General features: G+C 47.5%; 2 protein-coding genes across 4 annotated transcripts in view; both read right to left on the reverse strand.

The window, feature by feature from the left end:
• Window positions 1–18,576, reverse strand: part of gtf2h4 (general transcription factor IIH, polypeptide 4) — a 130,889-nt gene that overhangs the window by 16,332 nt on the left and 95,981 nt on the right. For both annotated transcript variants that reach the window (XM_059970843.1, XM_059970842.1), the window contains 2 exons: window positions 14,980–15,063; window positions 151–283 (listed from right to left, as the gene is read on the reverse strand). In XM_059970843.1, the coding sequence (XP_059826826.1) occupies window positions 151–283; window positions 14,980–15,063 (217 nt within the window). The remainder of the gene's footprint in view (window positions 1–150; window positions 284–14,979; window positions 15,064–18,576) is intronic.
• Window positions 6,455–11,150, reverse strand: LOC132394552 (uncharacterized). Of its 2 annotated transcripts, XR_009512366.1 has the most exons (3): window positions 10,905–11,131; window positions 6,855–10,626; window positions 6,455–6,576 (listed from the first exon to the last, which is right to left on the reverse strand). XR_009512366.1 is itself a non-coding variant. In XM_059970840.1 (2 exons), exon 2 carries the CDS (start codon window positions 10,457–10,459, stop codon window positions 7,178–7,180), a length of 3,282 nt encoding a protein of 1,093 aa, XP_059826823.1. In that variant the 5' UTR covers window positions 10,460–10,626; window positions 10,905–11,150; the 3' UTR covers window positions 6,599–7,177. The 2 variants fall into 2 exon arrangements, 1 of the variants encoding a protein (XP_059826823.1); XM_059970840.1 differs by lacking the exon at window positions 6,455–6,576 and having other exon boundaries at window positions 6,599–10,626; window positions 10,905–11,150.

The following is an 18,576-nucleotide window of genomic DNA, read 5'->3' on the forward strand; positions in this document are numbered from 1 at the left end:
CTGTGTCTATATCGACAGAATTATGCTGTACATTGGACAGTCCAGTATGCCAAGCAGCTCTGTGTCCACGGGCAGTACAATGCTAAACTGAGGGGACATTCTTCCGAGTGACAAACTCCCCACCAGTTCCCAGGATGGGCAGACTCCTACCAGTGTAGGCGTAGATCCTGTAGTTGGTCTCCACCACGATGTAGCCCTGGCGATGCGCGTCAATCGCGCTGCCCGACACGCCCAATGCCAGGTTAATGGCCAGCCGTGTGGGATAAAACCTCCGGGATTTACGCTGCAGTGAGAGGGGCAGCCGAAAGAGGGAGCGGTGGGGAAGAGAGAGTGGGGTGGAGAGAGAGAGTGTGGGAGGAAAGAGAGAGACAGATAGGAGGAGAGAAAGAGTGAGGGAGGAGAGAGAGATTGAGGGAGGAGGAGAGTGGGCAGTAGAGTTGGAGGGGAGAGAGAGAGAGAGAAATGGGGAGAGATCTTTAATCAGCCTTTGGTCTTATCAGCAGTTTCAACCCCAGCATTTACACAGTTTTCAACATGGCTAAACATTCCAAAGCATCTCACAAAGGGACAATCAAAGAGTCAAAGTAGATGGATTAACAGTCAGAAACCCAGTCAGTGAGGCAGGTTTCAGTGTGGGAGACTGAGAGGGGTATGTAGGTGGGTGGCGTGCTCTCCACTAAGAAGCTGCTCCACTGTAGATATCAGTGGGTGAGGTGCCTCCATCTTCCCATGCCGCAGTGACAGTCACTGAAACAGGCCCTTCAGTCCAGCTGGCCCACGCTCACCAAGATGCTCGTCTAAGATAATCCATTTGGCCCATTTCCCTCCGATACCTTTTCTATCCATGTCCTTTAAACGTTATGAGATAGAGGATCAGTGCACTTTAGGAAAACACTTAACCCATGTAAAGTCCCCAAAACTGTACCCATGGGATAATCGTTCAGGTTCATTGCCAATCAACGATACACATGTATACAGCTAAACAAAACGTTGTTCCACTGGGACCAAGCTGCACAAAACGGTACTGTGAATTCCAGTTCATTGGGCCAAGGGTTAATCGGGGCAAGAGGCAGCAGCTTATTTCAGACAACTCTTAAAGAACAAAATCTTATCAAGAATATAGCTGGGATCTCCTTCGCTTATTTGACCCACTATGCTGCTTAATTAGCACAGGAGACTGGTGAGCAGTTTAATTAACATCAGTTGTGTTAGACGCTACACCCTGCTTAGAGCAAAGATGTACTTAGAGCAAAGAGTTTTTAAATAGCGTCATTTGCATGTGTTTGTGTTCAAAAGGCAGTGATTTTTGTCACTGATAGTTGGTGAGAAACAAGCAGTAAGACAATTCAGAACCGTTTTGCTCACTACAGTTTCAAGTATTCAGGCTCAAAGATGCCAGAAATGGTTCAGAATGAAAATGAAACTATTTCACTACTTCAACAGGTTAGGATTTACAAAGAATTTGAAGGTATCACCAATAAGACCATAAAACATAGGAGCAGAATTAGGCCATTCAGCCCATCAAGTCTGCTCTGCCATTCCATCATGGCTGATCCTGGATCCCACTCAACTCCACACACCTGCCTTCTCGCCATATCCTTTGATGACCTGATCAAACAGGAAACGATCAATTTCCACCTTACGTATCTCCACAGACATGGCCTTTACCGCAGTCTATGGCAGAGCATTCCACAGACTCACTACTCTGTGGCTAAAAAAATTCCTCTTTACCTCTGTTCTAAAGGGTCTCGCCTCAATTTTGAGGCTGTGCCCTCTAGTTCTGGATACCCCCACCATAGGAAACATTCTCTCCACATCCACACAATCCAGTTCTTTCAACATTTGGTAGGTCTCAATGAGCACCCCCCACGCCCCCGCATTCTTCTAAATTCCAGTGAGTACAGGCCCAAAACTGCCAAACGCTCATCGTATGTTAACCCCTTCATTCCCGGAATCATCCTTGTGAACCTCCTTTGGACACTCTCCAACGACAACACACCCGTTCTGAGATATGAGGTCCAGAACTGTTCACAATATCCAAAGCTCAGCCTGACTAGCGTCTTATAAAGGCTCAGCATTATCTCCTTCCTTTTATATTCTATTCCCCTTGAAATAAATGCCAACATTGCATTTGCCACAGACTCAACCTGTAAATTAACTTTGTGGGAATCTTGCACGAGAACTCCTTAGTCCCTCTGATGTTTGAACCCTCTCCCCATTTAGATAATAGTCTACACTATTGTTCCTTTTACCAAAATGCATTATCATACATTACCAACACTATATTCCATCTGCCACTGTGTCCATTCCTCCAGTTTGTCTAAATCCTGCTGCAATCACATTGCTTCCACAGCACTACCTGCTCCTCCACCTATCTTCATAACTTTGTCACAAAGCCATCAGTTCCTCTATCTAGATCATTGACAAACAATTTGAAAAGCAGCTGTTCCTGAGGAACGCCACTAGTCACTGGCAGCCAACCAGAAAAAGCCCCTTTTATTCCCACTTCCTGCCTCCTGCCTGTCAGCCATTCCGTTATCCATGCCAGTATCTTTCCTGTAACACCAGAGGATTTTATCTGGTTAAAAAGCCTCATGTGTGATATTAACACCTTCTGAAAATCCAAGGGAACGACATCCACTCCTATTCCTTTGTCCACCCTGTTTGTTACTTCCTTGAAGAACAGATTTGTCAGGCATGATTTCCCTTTACAGAAACCATGCTGAATTTGACTTAATTTATCATTAGTCTCCAAGTACTCCAAAACCTCATCCTTTATAACACACTTCAACAACTGAGGTTAGGCTGACTGGCCTATAATTTCCTTTCTTTTGCCTTCCTCCCTTCTTAAAGAGTGGAGTGACATTTGCAATCTCCCAGTCACCTGGGACCATGCCAGAATCAAGTGATTCTTGAAAGATCATGACCAATGCATCCGTTATCTCTTCAGCAACCTCCATCAGGACTCTGGGATGTAGTTCATCTCGTCCAGGGGACTTATCCACCTTAAGACCTTTGAGTTTGCCTTTGTAATAGCAATGGCACTCACTCCTGCTCCCGGATACTCACGGACCTCGAGCACACTCTTCCACAGTGAAGACAGATACAAAGTACACATTAAGTTCATCTGCCATTTCTTTGTCCCCCATTACTACCTCACCAGCATCATTTTCCAGTGGTTCAATATCAGCTCTCACCTCCCTTTTACTCTTTATATAACGAAAAACTTTTGGTATCCTGCTTTGTTATTGGCTCGTGTTCCCTCTCATTTCATCTTTTCCCTTATTGCTTTTTCAGTTGCCCTTTGTTGGATTTTAAAAGCTTCCCAAACACCCTACTTCTCACTCACTTCTGCTACCTTACAGAACATTGCAGGCCCTCGGCCCACAATGTAACCTACTCCAGAGACTGACTAGGATTACCCTACCGCATAGCCCTCTATTTTTCTAAGCTCCATGTACCCACCTAAAATACCCTATTGTATCGGCCTCCACCACCATTGCCAGCAGTGCATTCCACACACCCACCACTCTGTGTGTGAAAAACTTACCCTGACATCTCCTCTGGACCTACTTCCAAGCAGCTTAAAACTGTGCCTCCTCCTGTTCACCATTTCAGCCCTGGGGAAATAGCCACATGATCAATTCCTCTCATCATCTTATACACCTCTACTAGATCAACTCTCATCCTCCATCACTCCAAGGAGAAAAGGCCAAGTTCACTCAACCTATGCTCTCCAATCCAGGTAATATCCTCGTAAATCTCCTCTGTACTTTCTCTATAGTTTCCACATCCTTCCTGTAATGAGGTGACCAGAAGTGAGCACAGTACTCCAAGTGGGGTCTGACCAAGGTCTCATATAGCTGTAACATTACCTCTCGGCTCTTAACTCAATCCCACAGTTGATGGATGCCAACACACCGTACACCTTCTTAATAACACTGTCAACCTGCGCAGCAGTTTTGAGTGTCCTATCGACACAGACCCTAAGATCTCTCTGATCCTCCACACTGCCTAGACTCTTAACTTTAATACTATATTCTGCCTTCAAATTTGACCTACCAAATTGAACCATTTCACACTTATCTGGGTTGAACTCCATCTGCTGCTTCTCAGCCCAGTTTTGCATCCCATCGATGACCCACTGTAACCTCTGACAGCCCTCCACACTATCCACAACCTCTGTGTCATCAGCAAATTTACTAACCCATCCCTCCACTTCCTCATCCAGGTCATTTATAAAATCACTGAGAGGAGGGATCCCAGAACAGATCCCTGTGGAACACAACTGGTCACCAACCTGCATGCAGAATACGAACCATCTACACCCACCCTTTGCCTTCTGTGAGCAGCCAATTCTGGATCCACAAAGCAAGGTCTCCTTGGATCCCATGCTTCTTTATTTTCTGAATGAGCCTTGCATGGGGAACCTTATCAAATGCCTCAATGAAATCCATATACACCACATCAACTGCTCCACGTTCATCAATGTTTTTTACATCCTCAAAGAATTCAATCAGGCTCGTAAGGCACAACCTGCCCTTGACAAAGCCGTACTGACTATCCCTAATCATATTATGCCTCTCCAAATGCTCATAAATCCTGCTTTTCAGAATATTCTCCAACAACTTGCCCACCACTGAAGTCAGACTCACTGGTCTATAGTTTCCTGGGCTATCTCTACTCCCTCTCTGAACAAAGAAACAACATTTGCAACCCTCCAATCCTCCGGTACTTCTCCCCTCCCTACAGATGATGCAAAGCTCATTGCCAGAGGCTCAGTAATCTCCTCCCTCGCCTCCCACAGTAGCCTGGGCTATATTTCATCCGGTCCCAGTGACTTATCAAAGTTAATGATTTTTAAAAGCTCCAGCACATCCTCTTTCCTAATGTCTATATGCTCAAGCATTTCAGTCCACTGTAAGTCATCCCTGCAATTTCCAAGGTCCTTTTCCCTGGTGAATATTAAATATCTCTGCTATCTCCTCCGACTTCATGCACGTTTCCACTGTTGCACCTGATTGGTCCTATTCTCATGTGCTCATCATACTTGTAGAGTGCCTTGGGGTTTTTCTTAATCCTGCTCGCCAAAAGCCTTTTCATGGCCCCTTCTAGCTCTCCTAATTTCATTCTTAAACTCCTTCCTAGCAACCTTATAATTTTATAGAGCTCTAACCATACCTAGTTTCTCGAACCTTTCATAAGATTTTTTCTTCTTAACTAGATTTTCCACACCATGGCTCTTTTTCCCTACCATCCTTTCCCTGCCTCAATGGAACATACCCATGCAGAACGCCACGCAAGTGTTCCCTGAACATTTGCCACATTTCTGCCGTGCATTTCCTTGAGAACGTCTGCTTCCAATTTATGTTCTCAAGTTCCTGCCTAATTGAATAATATTTCCCCCTACACCAATTAAATGTTTTCCCAAATTATCTGTTCCCATCCCCCTCCAGTGCTATGGTGAAGGAGATAAGAGTTGTGATCACTACCTCAAAATGCTCTCGCACCAAGAGATCTAACACCGCCAGGTTCATTTCCCAATACCAGATCAAGTACAGCCTCTCCTCTGGTTGGCTTATCTACATACTGTGTCAGGAAAACCTTTCCTGAACACAACTAACAAACTCCACAAACTCTAAGCCTATTGCAGTAAGGACGTGCCAGTTAATGTTAGGAAAGTTAAAATCTCCCGTCACAACAACCCTATTATTATTGACCGCTCCAGAATCTGCCTCCCTATCTGCTCCTCAACGTCTCCGTTACTATTGGAGGGTCTATAAAAAACACCCGGTAGAGTTATTGCCCCTTTCCTGTTTCTGACTTCCACCCACACTGACTCAGTAGACAATCCCTCCATGACTTCCTCTTTTCTGCAGCCATTACACTATCTCTGGTTAGCAATGCCACGCCCCCACCTCTTTTGCCTCCTTCCCTGTCCTTATTGAAACATCTAAAGCCTGGCACACTCAGCAGCCATTCCTGTCCCTGAGACATCCAAGTCTCTGTAATGGCTCTGATCCACACTATAAGTTCATCCACCTTGTTTATGATTCCTTGCATTAAAATAGACACATCTCAAACCAGCTGGCTGAGTGCATCTTTGCTCTAACATCTGCCTGTCCTTCCTCACAAACTCCCTACAAGCTGTCTCTACTTGTGCGCCAATCGCTCCATCCAGCATCTTCCTCCAATCGACCTGGGCAAGCTCCTCTCTCATGCTTCTGTAATTCCCTTTATTCCACTGCGATACGGATACCTGCGAGTTATACCTCTCCCTCTTCAATTGCAGTACAAATTTAATCAGATTATGATCACTGCCTCATAAGGGTTCTTTTACATTAAGCTCACTAATAAGATCTGACTTATCACACAAAACCCAATCGAAGATAGCCTTTCCTCGAAGAGGCTTAAGTACAAGCTACTCTAAAAACCTATCTCATAGGTTGTAACGTTCTCCTTCGGGTGTAACGAAACGCCGAATTTAACGTCCGGATAAACCACAGTTAATAAGAACCAGATCGCAGTAAGATTAACCATTTACTGTTCACTCTTCACATTAACATATGGTGAAAACTGTTGATAAAACAATACAAGATTGATACAGTATTTGTTCCTTACTTAATATCACATTTCAAGTTTAAATACTTGCAAAGGTGACTATAACTACATTACACTAAGGTGCAGTATACAGGGAGAGTTTACCTGCTCCATTGACTACTTTAAATACACTTCCATGCAAACTATCCGCGACTCTTTAACTAACGAAAGCATAAACATTATCTACCGTCGTTACCTCTAACAGGATCAGCATTAACATCTTAGTTCAATATATCGATTATCTATTAACTTACAGCGTTGCTCTCACTGTGATTTCTCATGCCTGCAAACTGCTTGTGCTCAGGTGAGCCTCGTGGAAAGCCCCCACCCTCGCGCTAATTTCAAACCGGTGTTTTCCCACAAGACGCGGCGAAACCGGATGTGACGTCATCGCATGCCGATATATTTTACATGCAATGAATATACTTTAAACACTTCTAATTCTAACTAGAAAATACTATTGAATGAATTACTAAGCGAAAATATTATAAACTAAATAACTGTCGTAAAGACAGCACACTCCCCGCTTGACCTTCGTAAGGTCACAATGAGCAGAGTACAAAACTTAGTCTCTTAATCAGTCATTGGGTAGAAGTAGAATAACTTCTGTAACTGGCCCTTGGTAAATTTTCACATCGCCTTGGTCGGTAGTCTTCAATTCGATCTTCCTGACATGTCCATCCTCGCTAGGGAATGTAGCAGTGATTCTGGCCGTTGGCCAGCTGTTGCGAGCGGCTTGCTTGTCCCTGAGCAGGACTAAGTCTTCAACTTGAAGATTCCTTCGGGGTTCTGTCCACTTTTGTCTCTGTTGCAACAAAGGTAGATATTTTTGTCTCCAGCGAGGCCAGAACTGATTTGCCAGAGCCTGGACTTGTCTCCATTGCTTTGTGTACAAATCCTTGTCTGAAAAGTCTCCTGGTGGCGGAGGTGCTCCTGCCTTCTGCGTAAGGAGCGTTGATGGCGAAAGTATAAAGGGGTTTTCTGGGTCAGAAGACACAGGTAGGAATGATTGTGCGTTTATAATGGCTGTGACCTCTGCCATTAGGGTGCACAGTACCTCGTGGGCCAATCGGGTGCGTTGCTGTATCTCAGGTTTCCTTTTCCAGGTTTTCCGTAAGGACGTGAACCGTTTGACTGCCTGCTCTTTGTTATCTGGTGAGCGCTGGCGTGGTTCTCTGATTGGCAATGAGGCAACCCCATTATTTGCTTCATCTCTGAAGACCTTGGTGTCTTTGGGTTTTAAAGAAATGGTATCTTGAGCTGATTGTGCAAGTTTGTTTCCGTGCTCGGTTTGAACGAAAACTGACTGACCTAGCGTCTCGTCGGTTACTTTACGCTTGGTAATGTCTTGTTGTGCTTCTTTGATGCACGGGACACTCGGGCAGGGTTGAAAGATTGAATGGCGGCCACTCTCTAGCACATTGGTCTTGAGTGTGTTAACCATCGGTTTGTGTACGTCACCGAGACACACCTCTCCTATCACCACCCAGCCCAGATCCAGACGTTGCGCGAAGGGGGCGTTGAGTGGTCCATTGATCTGCTGCCTAACCTTGTGTACCTGGATAACATCTCTTCCTAATAGCAGGAGTATTTCCGCTTTCGGATCCAGTTCTGGGATGTGTTTGGCGATGTGGTGGAGATGCGGCTGGTGTAGCACCGCACTTGGTGTCGGGATCCCAGCGCGGTTATTCATGATTTCATTGCACTCTAAGAGCGGAGGGAGACAGATGACGACTTTACCATCCAGGGACTCGATCTGGATGCCTTCTGCCTTCCTTCCTTGGGTTTCCATGTTGCCTGAGCAAGTTTTGAGGTAGTATGGGAACCGCTCACTCTCAATGTTGAACAATTTAAAGAACTCTGGACTGACTAGTGAACGATTGCTCTGATCGTCCAGAATCACATAGGCTTTGATGGCCTTGTCTTTGGCTCCTTTAGGGTACACCTTAGTGAGGCAGATCTTGGAGCAAGAACGACTTGACTGAGCTTGACCGCAAACTTCTGTACAGTTCGTGCTGACAGCTATTGACCTAGAGTGAGCCTCTCCCTCCCCGCCGTCCTGTTGTGGGGGTGAAGGAGCGCTCTCGGTTTGTGGTGACAGGTCGGGATGCATGGCCTCGACGTGATCTGGGCTGCCACATTCCGGACACTTCACGGCGATCGTACACTCTCTGGCGAGGTGAGAGGTTGAGGAACAGCATCTAAAACATATTCTTTTCTCCTTGAGAAGAGCCGTCCTCTCTTCAAGGGGTTTTTCCCTAAACATTCTGCATGCTTTCAGGGGGTGAGGTTTGTTATGCAATGGACAATACTTGCCAGGGTCGTTGTTAGTCGTAAGGGCTTCGGTCTTGAGCACTGACACGGGTTTATCAATGTTGAAAACATTCGAAACGGATCTGCCTGGCTTGGTGTAAATCGAACTGCTTCCTGGACCTACAAGGCTAGGGTCGTTTCGCCTCTTCGCCTCCTTGCACACAAACCTAGTGAGGTGCTTAAAGGGAGGAAATCGACCATCGTGGTCTTCCTTGTACTCTGAGGCAACAGTCAGCCACTTGTCCTGCAGCCCAAATGGAAGTTTGTCCACAATTGGTCTAATCCCGGATGGAGTATCTAGGAATACTAGACCAGCTGAATAGCCATCTTCTTTGGCGCCTTGGATCTCCATGAGTAAATCTCCGAATTCTCTTAACTTAAAGTGATCTTTGGCTGACACCTTAGGAAAGTTTTCCAGACGTCGATATAGCGCCGCTTCAATAATGTCGGGGGCCCCATATCTCTCCCAAAGTCTCTCCCACGCTTCGCTTAAGGCTAGCTCAGGTTTGTTGATGTACACTGAACGCATGCGTCTCACCTGGTCGCGTGATTCTTTCCCCAGCCATTTCGCCATAAGGTCCAACCTTTGGGTTGCACTGAGCTGGACCCCATCAATCACGTTGGTGAATGTGGAGAGCCAAGCACGGTAATTTTCGGGTTTATCGTCAAACTGGTACAGTCCCGAAGTGACGAGATCCCGTCGTGCTAAATACTGCAGCGTGGGATCGGCTGCAAGCGGCATGCGGGCTGGAGAAGTACGTTGGCGCCCATATGACTGAGAACGCACGTTTCTCATGGAATTTGCCATCCTGGATTCAACCTCCGCGTCTCTTCGCATCGAACTTTGTAACTTTGGTGTCAAAGTATATCGGTTGTCAGCTCTTTCATTCTTGACTTCATCGCGGGGCCGCGAGGGTAAATTCTCTTCCTCGTAGCTGGGGAAGTTATCGAATAGGTATGGAGAGGGGAGACGAGCCTGCCTGTCTGCTTGATATTGTACATAGTCGCTTGTGCGTTCCAGTCTGGTCCTTTCCAAAGCAGAACTTGTTTCGGTCAGATCACGCGACCCTTCAGCTTCTTCTATGTACTCTGCTTCCACCCTGGCAGCTTCTCCTTCTCCTTCTAGCTGCAGCACATGCAACTCTGTCGATATTTTTGTCATTTCCAACTGAGTTTCGGCTTCTCTGGCGGCCTCTTCTCTTTGTCTGGCAGCCTCTTCTTTCTGGATTTCGGCTTCTCTGGCAGCCTCTTCTCTTTGTCTGGCGGCCCTTTCGGCTTCTTTGGTGGCCAGTTTCATTTTCAAAACTGCTTCTTGTTTGGCGTAATGCAGTCGCACCTTGGCGGCTTCTGCCTTGGCTCTTGCCTGTGTGGACTTACTTGATGTCGTTCTACTGCCCTTGTCGCTGGGTGCCATCGACTTGATCCCGGATCGAGCTGACATTGCAGCACTTGGAACACCTGATAACGCCTGGGTGGGCTTACTTGATGTCGGTTTACTGCCCTTGTCGCTGGGCGGCGTCGACTTGATGCTGGATTGAGCTGACATTGCAGCACTTGAAACACCTGATAATGCCGCTTTTTCACTGTAACGTTCTCCTTCGGGTGTAACGAAACGCCGAATTTAACGTCCGGATAAACCACAGTTAATAAGAACCAGATCGCAGTAAGATTAACCATTTACTGTTCACTCTTCACATTAACATATGGTGAAAACTGTTGATAAAACAATACAAGATTGATACAGTATTTGTTCCTTACTTAATATCACATTTCAAGTTTAAATACTTGCAAAGGTGACTATAACTACATTACACTAAGGTGCAGTATACAGGGAGAGTTTACCTGCTCCATTGACTACTTTAAATACACTTCCATGCAAACTATCCGCGACTCTTTAACTAACGAAAGCATAAACATTATCTACCGTCGTTACCTCTAACAGGATCAGCATTAACATCTTAGTTCAATATATCGATTATCTATTAACTTACAGCGTTGCTCTCACTGTGATTTCTCATGCCTGCAAACTGCTTGTGCTCAGGTGAGCCTCGTGGAAAGCCCCCACCCTCGCGCTAATTTCAAACCGGTGTTTTCCCACAAGACGCGGCGAAACCGGATGTGACGTCATCGCATGCCGATATATTTTACATGCAATGAATATACTTTAAACACTTCTAATTCTAACTAGAAAATACTATTGAATGAATTACTAAGCGAAAATATTATAAACTAAATAACTGTCGTAAAGACAGCACATAGGTATTCAACAAACTCCCTCTCTTACAATCCAACACCAACCTGATTTTCCCAATCCCCTTGTATATTGAAGTCCCCCATTACAATTGTGTCATTCCCCTTATTTCATGCCTTTTCCAGCTCCCTTTGTAATCTCAACCCCACATCTTGGCTACTATTTGAAGACCTATATATGGTTCCCATAATGTTTTCTTTATCCTTGCAGTTTCTTTAACACCACCACAAAGATTCAATATTCTCTGACCATGTCACCTCTTTCTAAAGATGTAATTCCGATTCTAACAAACACCGTCACACCACTGCCTGTTCTTTTGATATTTCCTTTGATGTTAGGCTCCCAACTACAGCATGACCTAGTGATGCCCACAATGTCATACCGACCAATCTCGGTTTGTGCCACAAGTTTGCCCACCTTATTCAGAATGCTACTCATATTTAAATACAGCACCTTCAGTCCTACATTCTTTGCCCTTTTGAATTTTGCCTCTGTGGTACAATTTAACATCTTGCTGTCTGCATTTCTACTCAATTATTGGATTGTTCTTTCTTAAATTCATGTTACACCCATCATCTACTTGTAAACCTGCCGGCTCATCCTCTGCTCTATCATACTGGCTCCCATCACCCTGCCATATTAGTTTAAACCTCTCCCAACAGCTCTAGTAAACCTGCCCGCAAGGATATTGGTCCCTCTCGGATTCAAGTGCAACCTGTCCAGGTGCAGGTCCTTTTGTACAGGTCCCACCTGCCTCAGAGGAGGTCCCAATTATCTAGAAATCTGAATCCTTGTCCCCTGCTCCAGTTCTTCAGCCACAAATTTATCTGCCACCTCATTCTATTCCTACCCTCACCGTCACGTGACACAGGCAGTAATCCCGAGATTACTACCCTTGAGGTCCTGCTTCTCAGCTTCCTTCCTAACTCCCTACATTCTTTTATCAGGACCTCCTCCCTTTTTCTTCCCGTGTCATTGGTGCCAGTATGTACCACAACTTCTGCTTGTTCACCCTCCCTTTTCAGGATATTGTGGAGGTATCCAGAAACATCTTGGACCATGGCACCAGGGAGGCAAACTACCATCCGTGTTTCCTTTTAGCGTCCATAGAATCCTACCTATCCCTCACCCATTTATCTGTCTCCTGTAGCCTTGGATTGACCACCTCCCTGTAGCTCCTGTCTATCACCTTGAACAAACATCTTGAATGTTACCTTTGGTCCCCACCAGACACTCAGCTCCAAGTAGCTGGCAGCAGCCACAGCCCGGTACACTGCCTAGACAGGTGGGCTGAAGCAGCCGAGGTATACTACCTCACTGAGAAAGGGACATGCCTGTCCCAGCATGCGAAGTTGGCTCCGGCAGACTGTGTGGATGATATCCACAGTGAGATCCAATGGCCAGGAGGCTGGTTCTGCATCGCCATGTGGACGGCGATGGGCAAGACGAGGCACAGGGGCACATGACGAGTTTGTCGGGCAGCCGCCACTAGTATTGGAAATGTTCTGAATTTCATTTAAATATGTAATTTGTTACTCAGTTGCACAGTAGCTTGGCTTTCTTTATACCTTTTTAGATACTTCCATGAAACCTAACTGGGGCAGACACTTAATTGGGCCAAAATGTGCTGGTCCTGATGTGTCCCAATTAACCAGAATCCACTGTACAGAGCCACACACAGTACATAATCTTGCGCAGGACAGAGTCACACACAGTACAGCGTCACATGCAGGAGACAGAGCCACACACAGTAGTGTCACACACAGGACAGAGCCACACACAGTTCAGTCATGCACAGGACAAGGCCACACAGAGTTCAGTCATGCACAGGACAGAGTCACACACAGTACAGAGTCATGCGCAGGACAGAGCCACAAACAGTACATAGTCTTGCGCAGGACAGAGTCACACACGGTACAGAGTCACACGCAGGACAGAGCCACACACAATACATAGTCTTGCGCAGGACAGAGCCACACACAGTACAGTGTCACACGCAGGACAGAGCCACACACAATTCAGTCACGCGCAGGACAGAGCCACACACAGTTCAGTCACGCGCAGGACAGAGCCACACAGTTCAGTCATGCGCAGGACAGGGTCACACAGAGTTCAGTCATGCGCAGGACAGGGTCACACAGGGTTCAGTCATGCGCAGGACAGAGTCACACTCAGTTCAGCCATGCGCAGGACAGAGTCACACTCAGTTCAGCCATGCGCAGGACAGAGCAACACACGGTACAGTGTCACATGCAGGAGACAGAGCCACACACAGTAGTGTCACACGCAGGACAGAGCCACACACAGTTCAGTCACACGCAGGACAGAGCCACACACAGTTCAGTCATGCGCAGGACAGGGCCACACAGAGTTCAGTCATGCGCAGGACAGAGTCACACACAGTTCAGTCATGCACAGGACAGAGTCACACACAGTTCAGTCATGCGCAGGACAGGGCCACACAGAGTTCAGTCATGCGCAGGACAGAGTCACACGCAGTTCAGTCATGTGCAGGACAGAGCCACACACAGTTCAGTCATGCGCAGGACAGGGCCACACAGAGTTCAGTCATGTGCAGGACAGAGTCACACACAATTCAGTTATGCACAGGACAGAGTCACACACAGTACAGAGTCACGTGCAGGACAGTCACAAACAGTACAGAGTCATGTGCAGGAGACAGAATCACACACAGGACATACAGTAACCATTTAGAACATACTGTCACAAAGTAATATGAGCACAAGACCCTGAGTGGCCTGGCCTGAAGGTGGACAGGTTGACATAGTGTAGGTGCAGTTTATGTAAGACAGTATAATGTCAGTGGCACTGTTCTAGTAAAACAAGCAGTTGTATAAATAGGGAAATGATAAAAGCTGAAAAGTGACCAGTGCCGGATGAGAATGTGTCTGTGAGTTGGGGCGGGGGAGCAGCTCGGCATATGAGGGCGATTTTTATTTGATACATCAGGCCCTGCTTTGAGAGTGTGTGACGGGACATGGGAGAGGGAGATTTAACAGTTAACCCACATGTTCCTACCCTGGGAGTGTGTGATGAGACATGGGAGAGACAGTTCTCCACGATCCTGCCCTGGGAGTGTCTGATGGGACATGGGAGAAGGAGATTTACAGTTAACCTACGTGTTCCTACCCTGGGAGTGTGTGACGGGATGGGGGAGAGGGAGATTTACAGTTAACCCATGTGTTCCTGCCCTGGGAGTGTGTGACGGGACATGGGAGAGGGAGATTTACAGTTAACCCACATGTTCCTGCCCTGGGAGTGTGTGACGGGACGGGGGAGAGGCAGTTCTCCACGATCCTTCCCCGGGAGTGTGTGACGGGACATGGGAGAGGAGGTTGTATATTTAACCCATGCAGACCCTGACAGGACAATATCAAGACAAGTTTACATTTAAAGATTTGCTTTATACATTGAAACGTGTTGTCTGCATCACATCACGTCAGCGAGGACTATGCTGGGTCACCACACACCCAGCAGCAACGTGGCACATGCACATCCCACTATCCATAACCTGAACGTCTCGGGAATGTGACAGGAGACTCACACAGTCACAGGGAGAATGTAAAATCTCCTTACAGATACAGCTAACACTGTAAAGCAAAGCCCTTACGGTTAACCAATACAGTTCCTGTCCTGTCAATGCCTGATGGGACACTAGTGAGGGAACTGTTATCTGTACTGTACCCAATCCAGGTTTGTTTAATGGGACGGTGTAGAGTGAGTTCTGTCCCACATCCAGTTTGTGTCCAATTTGTTCCTCCCTGTCCCTCGCCCTCCATTCCTGTCGCCCTTACCTTTCTCTGGAAGACAAGCCCAAATTCCCGCAGATGCTGCAGGAAGGTCAGCAGGGATTCGCTCATCCCTTCCACGGAGTAATCCTGCAGAGGAGCAGAAAGAATGGGTGTGACAGGGAACAGGGCGGAGATGGCAGAGTCACCCAGGAGGGAAAGCTTCACTCACTGACTGGTGTAAATCTAAACCAAAAAAGTCAGGTCACAAAGAACAGAAATAGGCCCTTCTGCCCACTGAGTCTGTGCTGATCTCAAATCTCCCACTTACACTAGATAAAACCACCATAGTGGGCTGAATCTAACGAGCTGGAATACAGGAAGGAGAGAGAGAGAGAGAGAGAGAAAATGGTATCACGACAAAACCTTTCCCTCAATGTCAGTAAAACCATTGACCTCAGGAAGGAGATGGAGGGCCGAGAGAGAACAATATCACAACAAAACCATTTCTCTCAACGTCAGCGAGACAAAAGAGCTGACCGTTGGCCTTCGGAAGGGGGATGAGGTCAGGTGGTGCGCTGGCTTCCATTACGTCGATGGTGCTGAGGTCAAGATGGCTGGGAGCTTCATGTTTCTAGAATGAATATTTGTGGACACGACACCAGCCTCCCCTCTATGGACTCTATACTTCTCGCTGCATCAGTAAAGCAGCCAGCATAATCAAGGACCCTGTCCACCCTCTTCTCACCCCTCCCTTCGGAAAGCCTGAAAACAATTGCCACCAGCTTCTACCCCGCTGTTGCCAGACCTTTAGAAGAAACTCTTCCATGATAAGACGGACTCTCGACCTCACAGTCTACCTCATCATGGCCCTTGTACCTACTGTCTGCCTGCACTGCGCTCTCTCTGTAATGCTAACACTTCATTCTGCATTCCGTTATTGACGCCTTTACGTATCAGACTCTGCTTTAACTATCCCGAATGACATCAAAGGTCATGGGGAAAAGGCACGAGAATGGGTTTGAGGGGGAAAGTAAATCAGCCACGATGGGCTGAATGGCCTAATTCTGCCGCTACCTTTTACTTAGTGCAGGTGGGATTCGGAGTCGGTTCTCATCCTACAAACGGAAGCCCCACACCTCTGGCGAGCCGGCTGGTGTTCCTGAGTTTTACAAGGTTGGAAGTGGGAGGGTGGGGGAGGCAGGTGTGGCTGGATATTGGCCACCGTCCCGTCGACCGCCGCCCGCGTCCTGTAACGCGCTGGCTGAGCGCCGCGCGGCCTGGCAGCAGACAGTGGCTGTGTGGGGCCTGTGCGTTTGCAGCCAGCAGATGGCAAGCAACAGGACGTGGCCAGGGTCAAGCTCACTGTGTACATAATTAGACTGGGTATAATTAGAGGGTGAGTGGTCACGGTTTTAAGCACCCTCGGGGGCAGTCGGAAGCCTGCCGCTGAGTAGCCAGCCTCTGAGGTCGGAGAAGATGACTTGCCTGCACTCCAAGGACATCTTTGTCACGGTGTTTGGTGCCCACCGTTATGTCTGCTTCAGGAGGCGGTGGTGAGCCTGCAGTGATGGAATTGTGGCCGGTTCAGAAACAGGGCCTTCGGTCTGACGAGTCTATGCCGACCGGTACTCCTTTCTAAGCTAATCCCTCTAAACGTCTCCCACCACATGCACAACCCTATTCACTAAAGATAAAGATTCAAGATGGCCTCTGTGCGTCACACGTACAAAGAAACATCAAAACGTGCAGTGAAATACGTCAACAACCAACACGGTCCAACAGCTGCTAAGGACAGACCAAGGCAAGTGTCTCCACGCTTCTGGCACAAACGTAAGATGCCCACGGCTTAATAAATTTAACCCGTACATCTTGGGAATGCAGGAGGAAAAAGGCATGGGGAGAACGTACAAGCTCCATACAGACAGCCGTGAGAACTGAACCCCGATTTTACAGCTGGCGCTGTCTATGTTACTGTGCTGTCCCTATACTCAATTCCTCAGCAGAGCCCCGTCTGACCACGGGCGCTACAACGGAGTTTACTTTTCTGTCCTAATTGTGTCCTTCCTTATAGAACTCTAATCTGTCGTTCTACACACGTGCTGGAGGAGGTCAGGCAGCATCTATGGACAGGAATAAACAGTCGATGTCTATTAAACGTAATTGTACCCACCTCGACCACTTCTTCTGGCAGCCATAACCCACCCACCCTCAGTGGTAACTTCCAAATTAGATCCCCTTTAAATCCTTTCTGTGCCCTCTCCCCCTCCCTGTGACCACATATTACCTATGGCCTCTCATCATTTTATAAGCTTCTATAAGGTCATCATTTGGCATCCTTCAGCCCCGGGATACCAGTCCTAACCTACCCAACCGCAACACACACAAAATGCTGGAGGAACTCAGCAGGTCAGGCAGTGTTCATGGAGGAGGATAAACAGTCGACGTTTTGGTCTGAGACCCTTCATCAGAACTGGTAAGAACGTGGGGAAGGGGCAGGAGCACAACAGGTGATGGGTAAGTGGAGGGTGGGTGGGAGAGGGGATGAAGTACGAAGCTGAGAGGTCTAAAGGAGCAATCTGACAGGAGAGGACAGTTGGACCCTGGGAGAAAGGGAAGGAGGGTGACAACTCGAGGGAGGTGAAGGGGTGAGACGGTAAAGAGTGAGGAATAAAATATTGCGGAATATTGGTGAGGAGTGGGAAACAAAAGGAGGGAGAATTACCGGTAGTTAGAGAAATCAACGTTCGTGCCAGAAGGAATATGAGGCGTTTCTCCTCAACCTCATCGTGGCAGCAGACATGTCAGAATTAGAAGAGGACGTTACACTGAAATGGGTAGAAACCAGGAGATTCTGCTTTTTGTGAATCCGGTCCTCCCTCTCGTCCCGGTGACATCCATGTGAATATTTTCTTCATCCTCTCTAGTGGAATCACCAGCTCAGCAAGCAGACTGCGCCTACCAGTGACGGCAGCATGTGATGGTGTCCCGTGTGCCTATCCCCACCCTTCCACATAGTAGAAGTTGCGGCCCCTTCCCGGGTGTCGGAAGGGCAGGATCCCAGCAGCAGACCACGGGGGGTGGGGTGGGGGGAGGGAAGGGTATGTCCCATACGCCACAGAGTGTGACGTGAGGGGTGGGGGACACCAGCTTTCTCACAGGGAGAGGTCTGTGAACCCTCCCATGGGGGGTGGGGTGTTGGTGGTCTCCTGACAGCACGGAAAAGGGTGTTGCTGTCCAATTTGATCCTACTGACCAAGGTAGCTCTAAACAGCCCCTGCCCATACACTTCTCGCAGTCTGATTCTTTCGGTTGAGGCTAGTAAGATAACAGGAGGGGACAGCCCAGCAGCCAGTGATCCGAGTTCATTTCCACCACTGTCTGTAAAGAGTGTGAACGTTCTCTCCGTGACCACCGGTGTTTCTGTTTCCTCTTCCTTCCCACATTCCAAAGACACACGGGTTAGTAGATTGATTGGTTAAATGGGTGTAACTGGGCGGTGTGGGCTTCACTCACCCCACCACTGAACGCGCTCCACAGCTGCGGACTCTCCTTTGGGACACTGCAGTTCATGCTCTGCGTGTTTGTTTTTTAAAAATTATTTATGCCATTTGATCAAAATGCTTCAGGGCTGAACTGACTTTGAAGCTATGGCCTGCAACC

Source organism: Hypanus sabinus, chromosome 5 (genome assembly GCF_030144855.1).
Source record: "Hypanus sabinus isolate sHypSab1 chromosome 5, sHypSab1.hap1, whole genome shotgun sequence".
Taxonomy (NCBI): Eukaryota; Metazoa; Chordata; class Chondrichthyes; order Myliobatiformes; family Dasyatidae; genus Hypanus; species Hypanus sabinus.

Bases quoted from the DNA above. Each gene is read 5' to 3' on its own strand.
- LOC132394552 (XM_059970840.1), bottom strand. From the start codon at position 10,459: ATGTCAGCTCAATCCAGCATCAAGTCGACGCCGCCCAGCGACAAGGGC.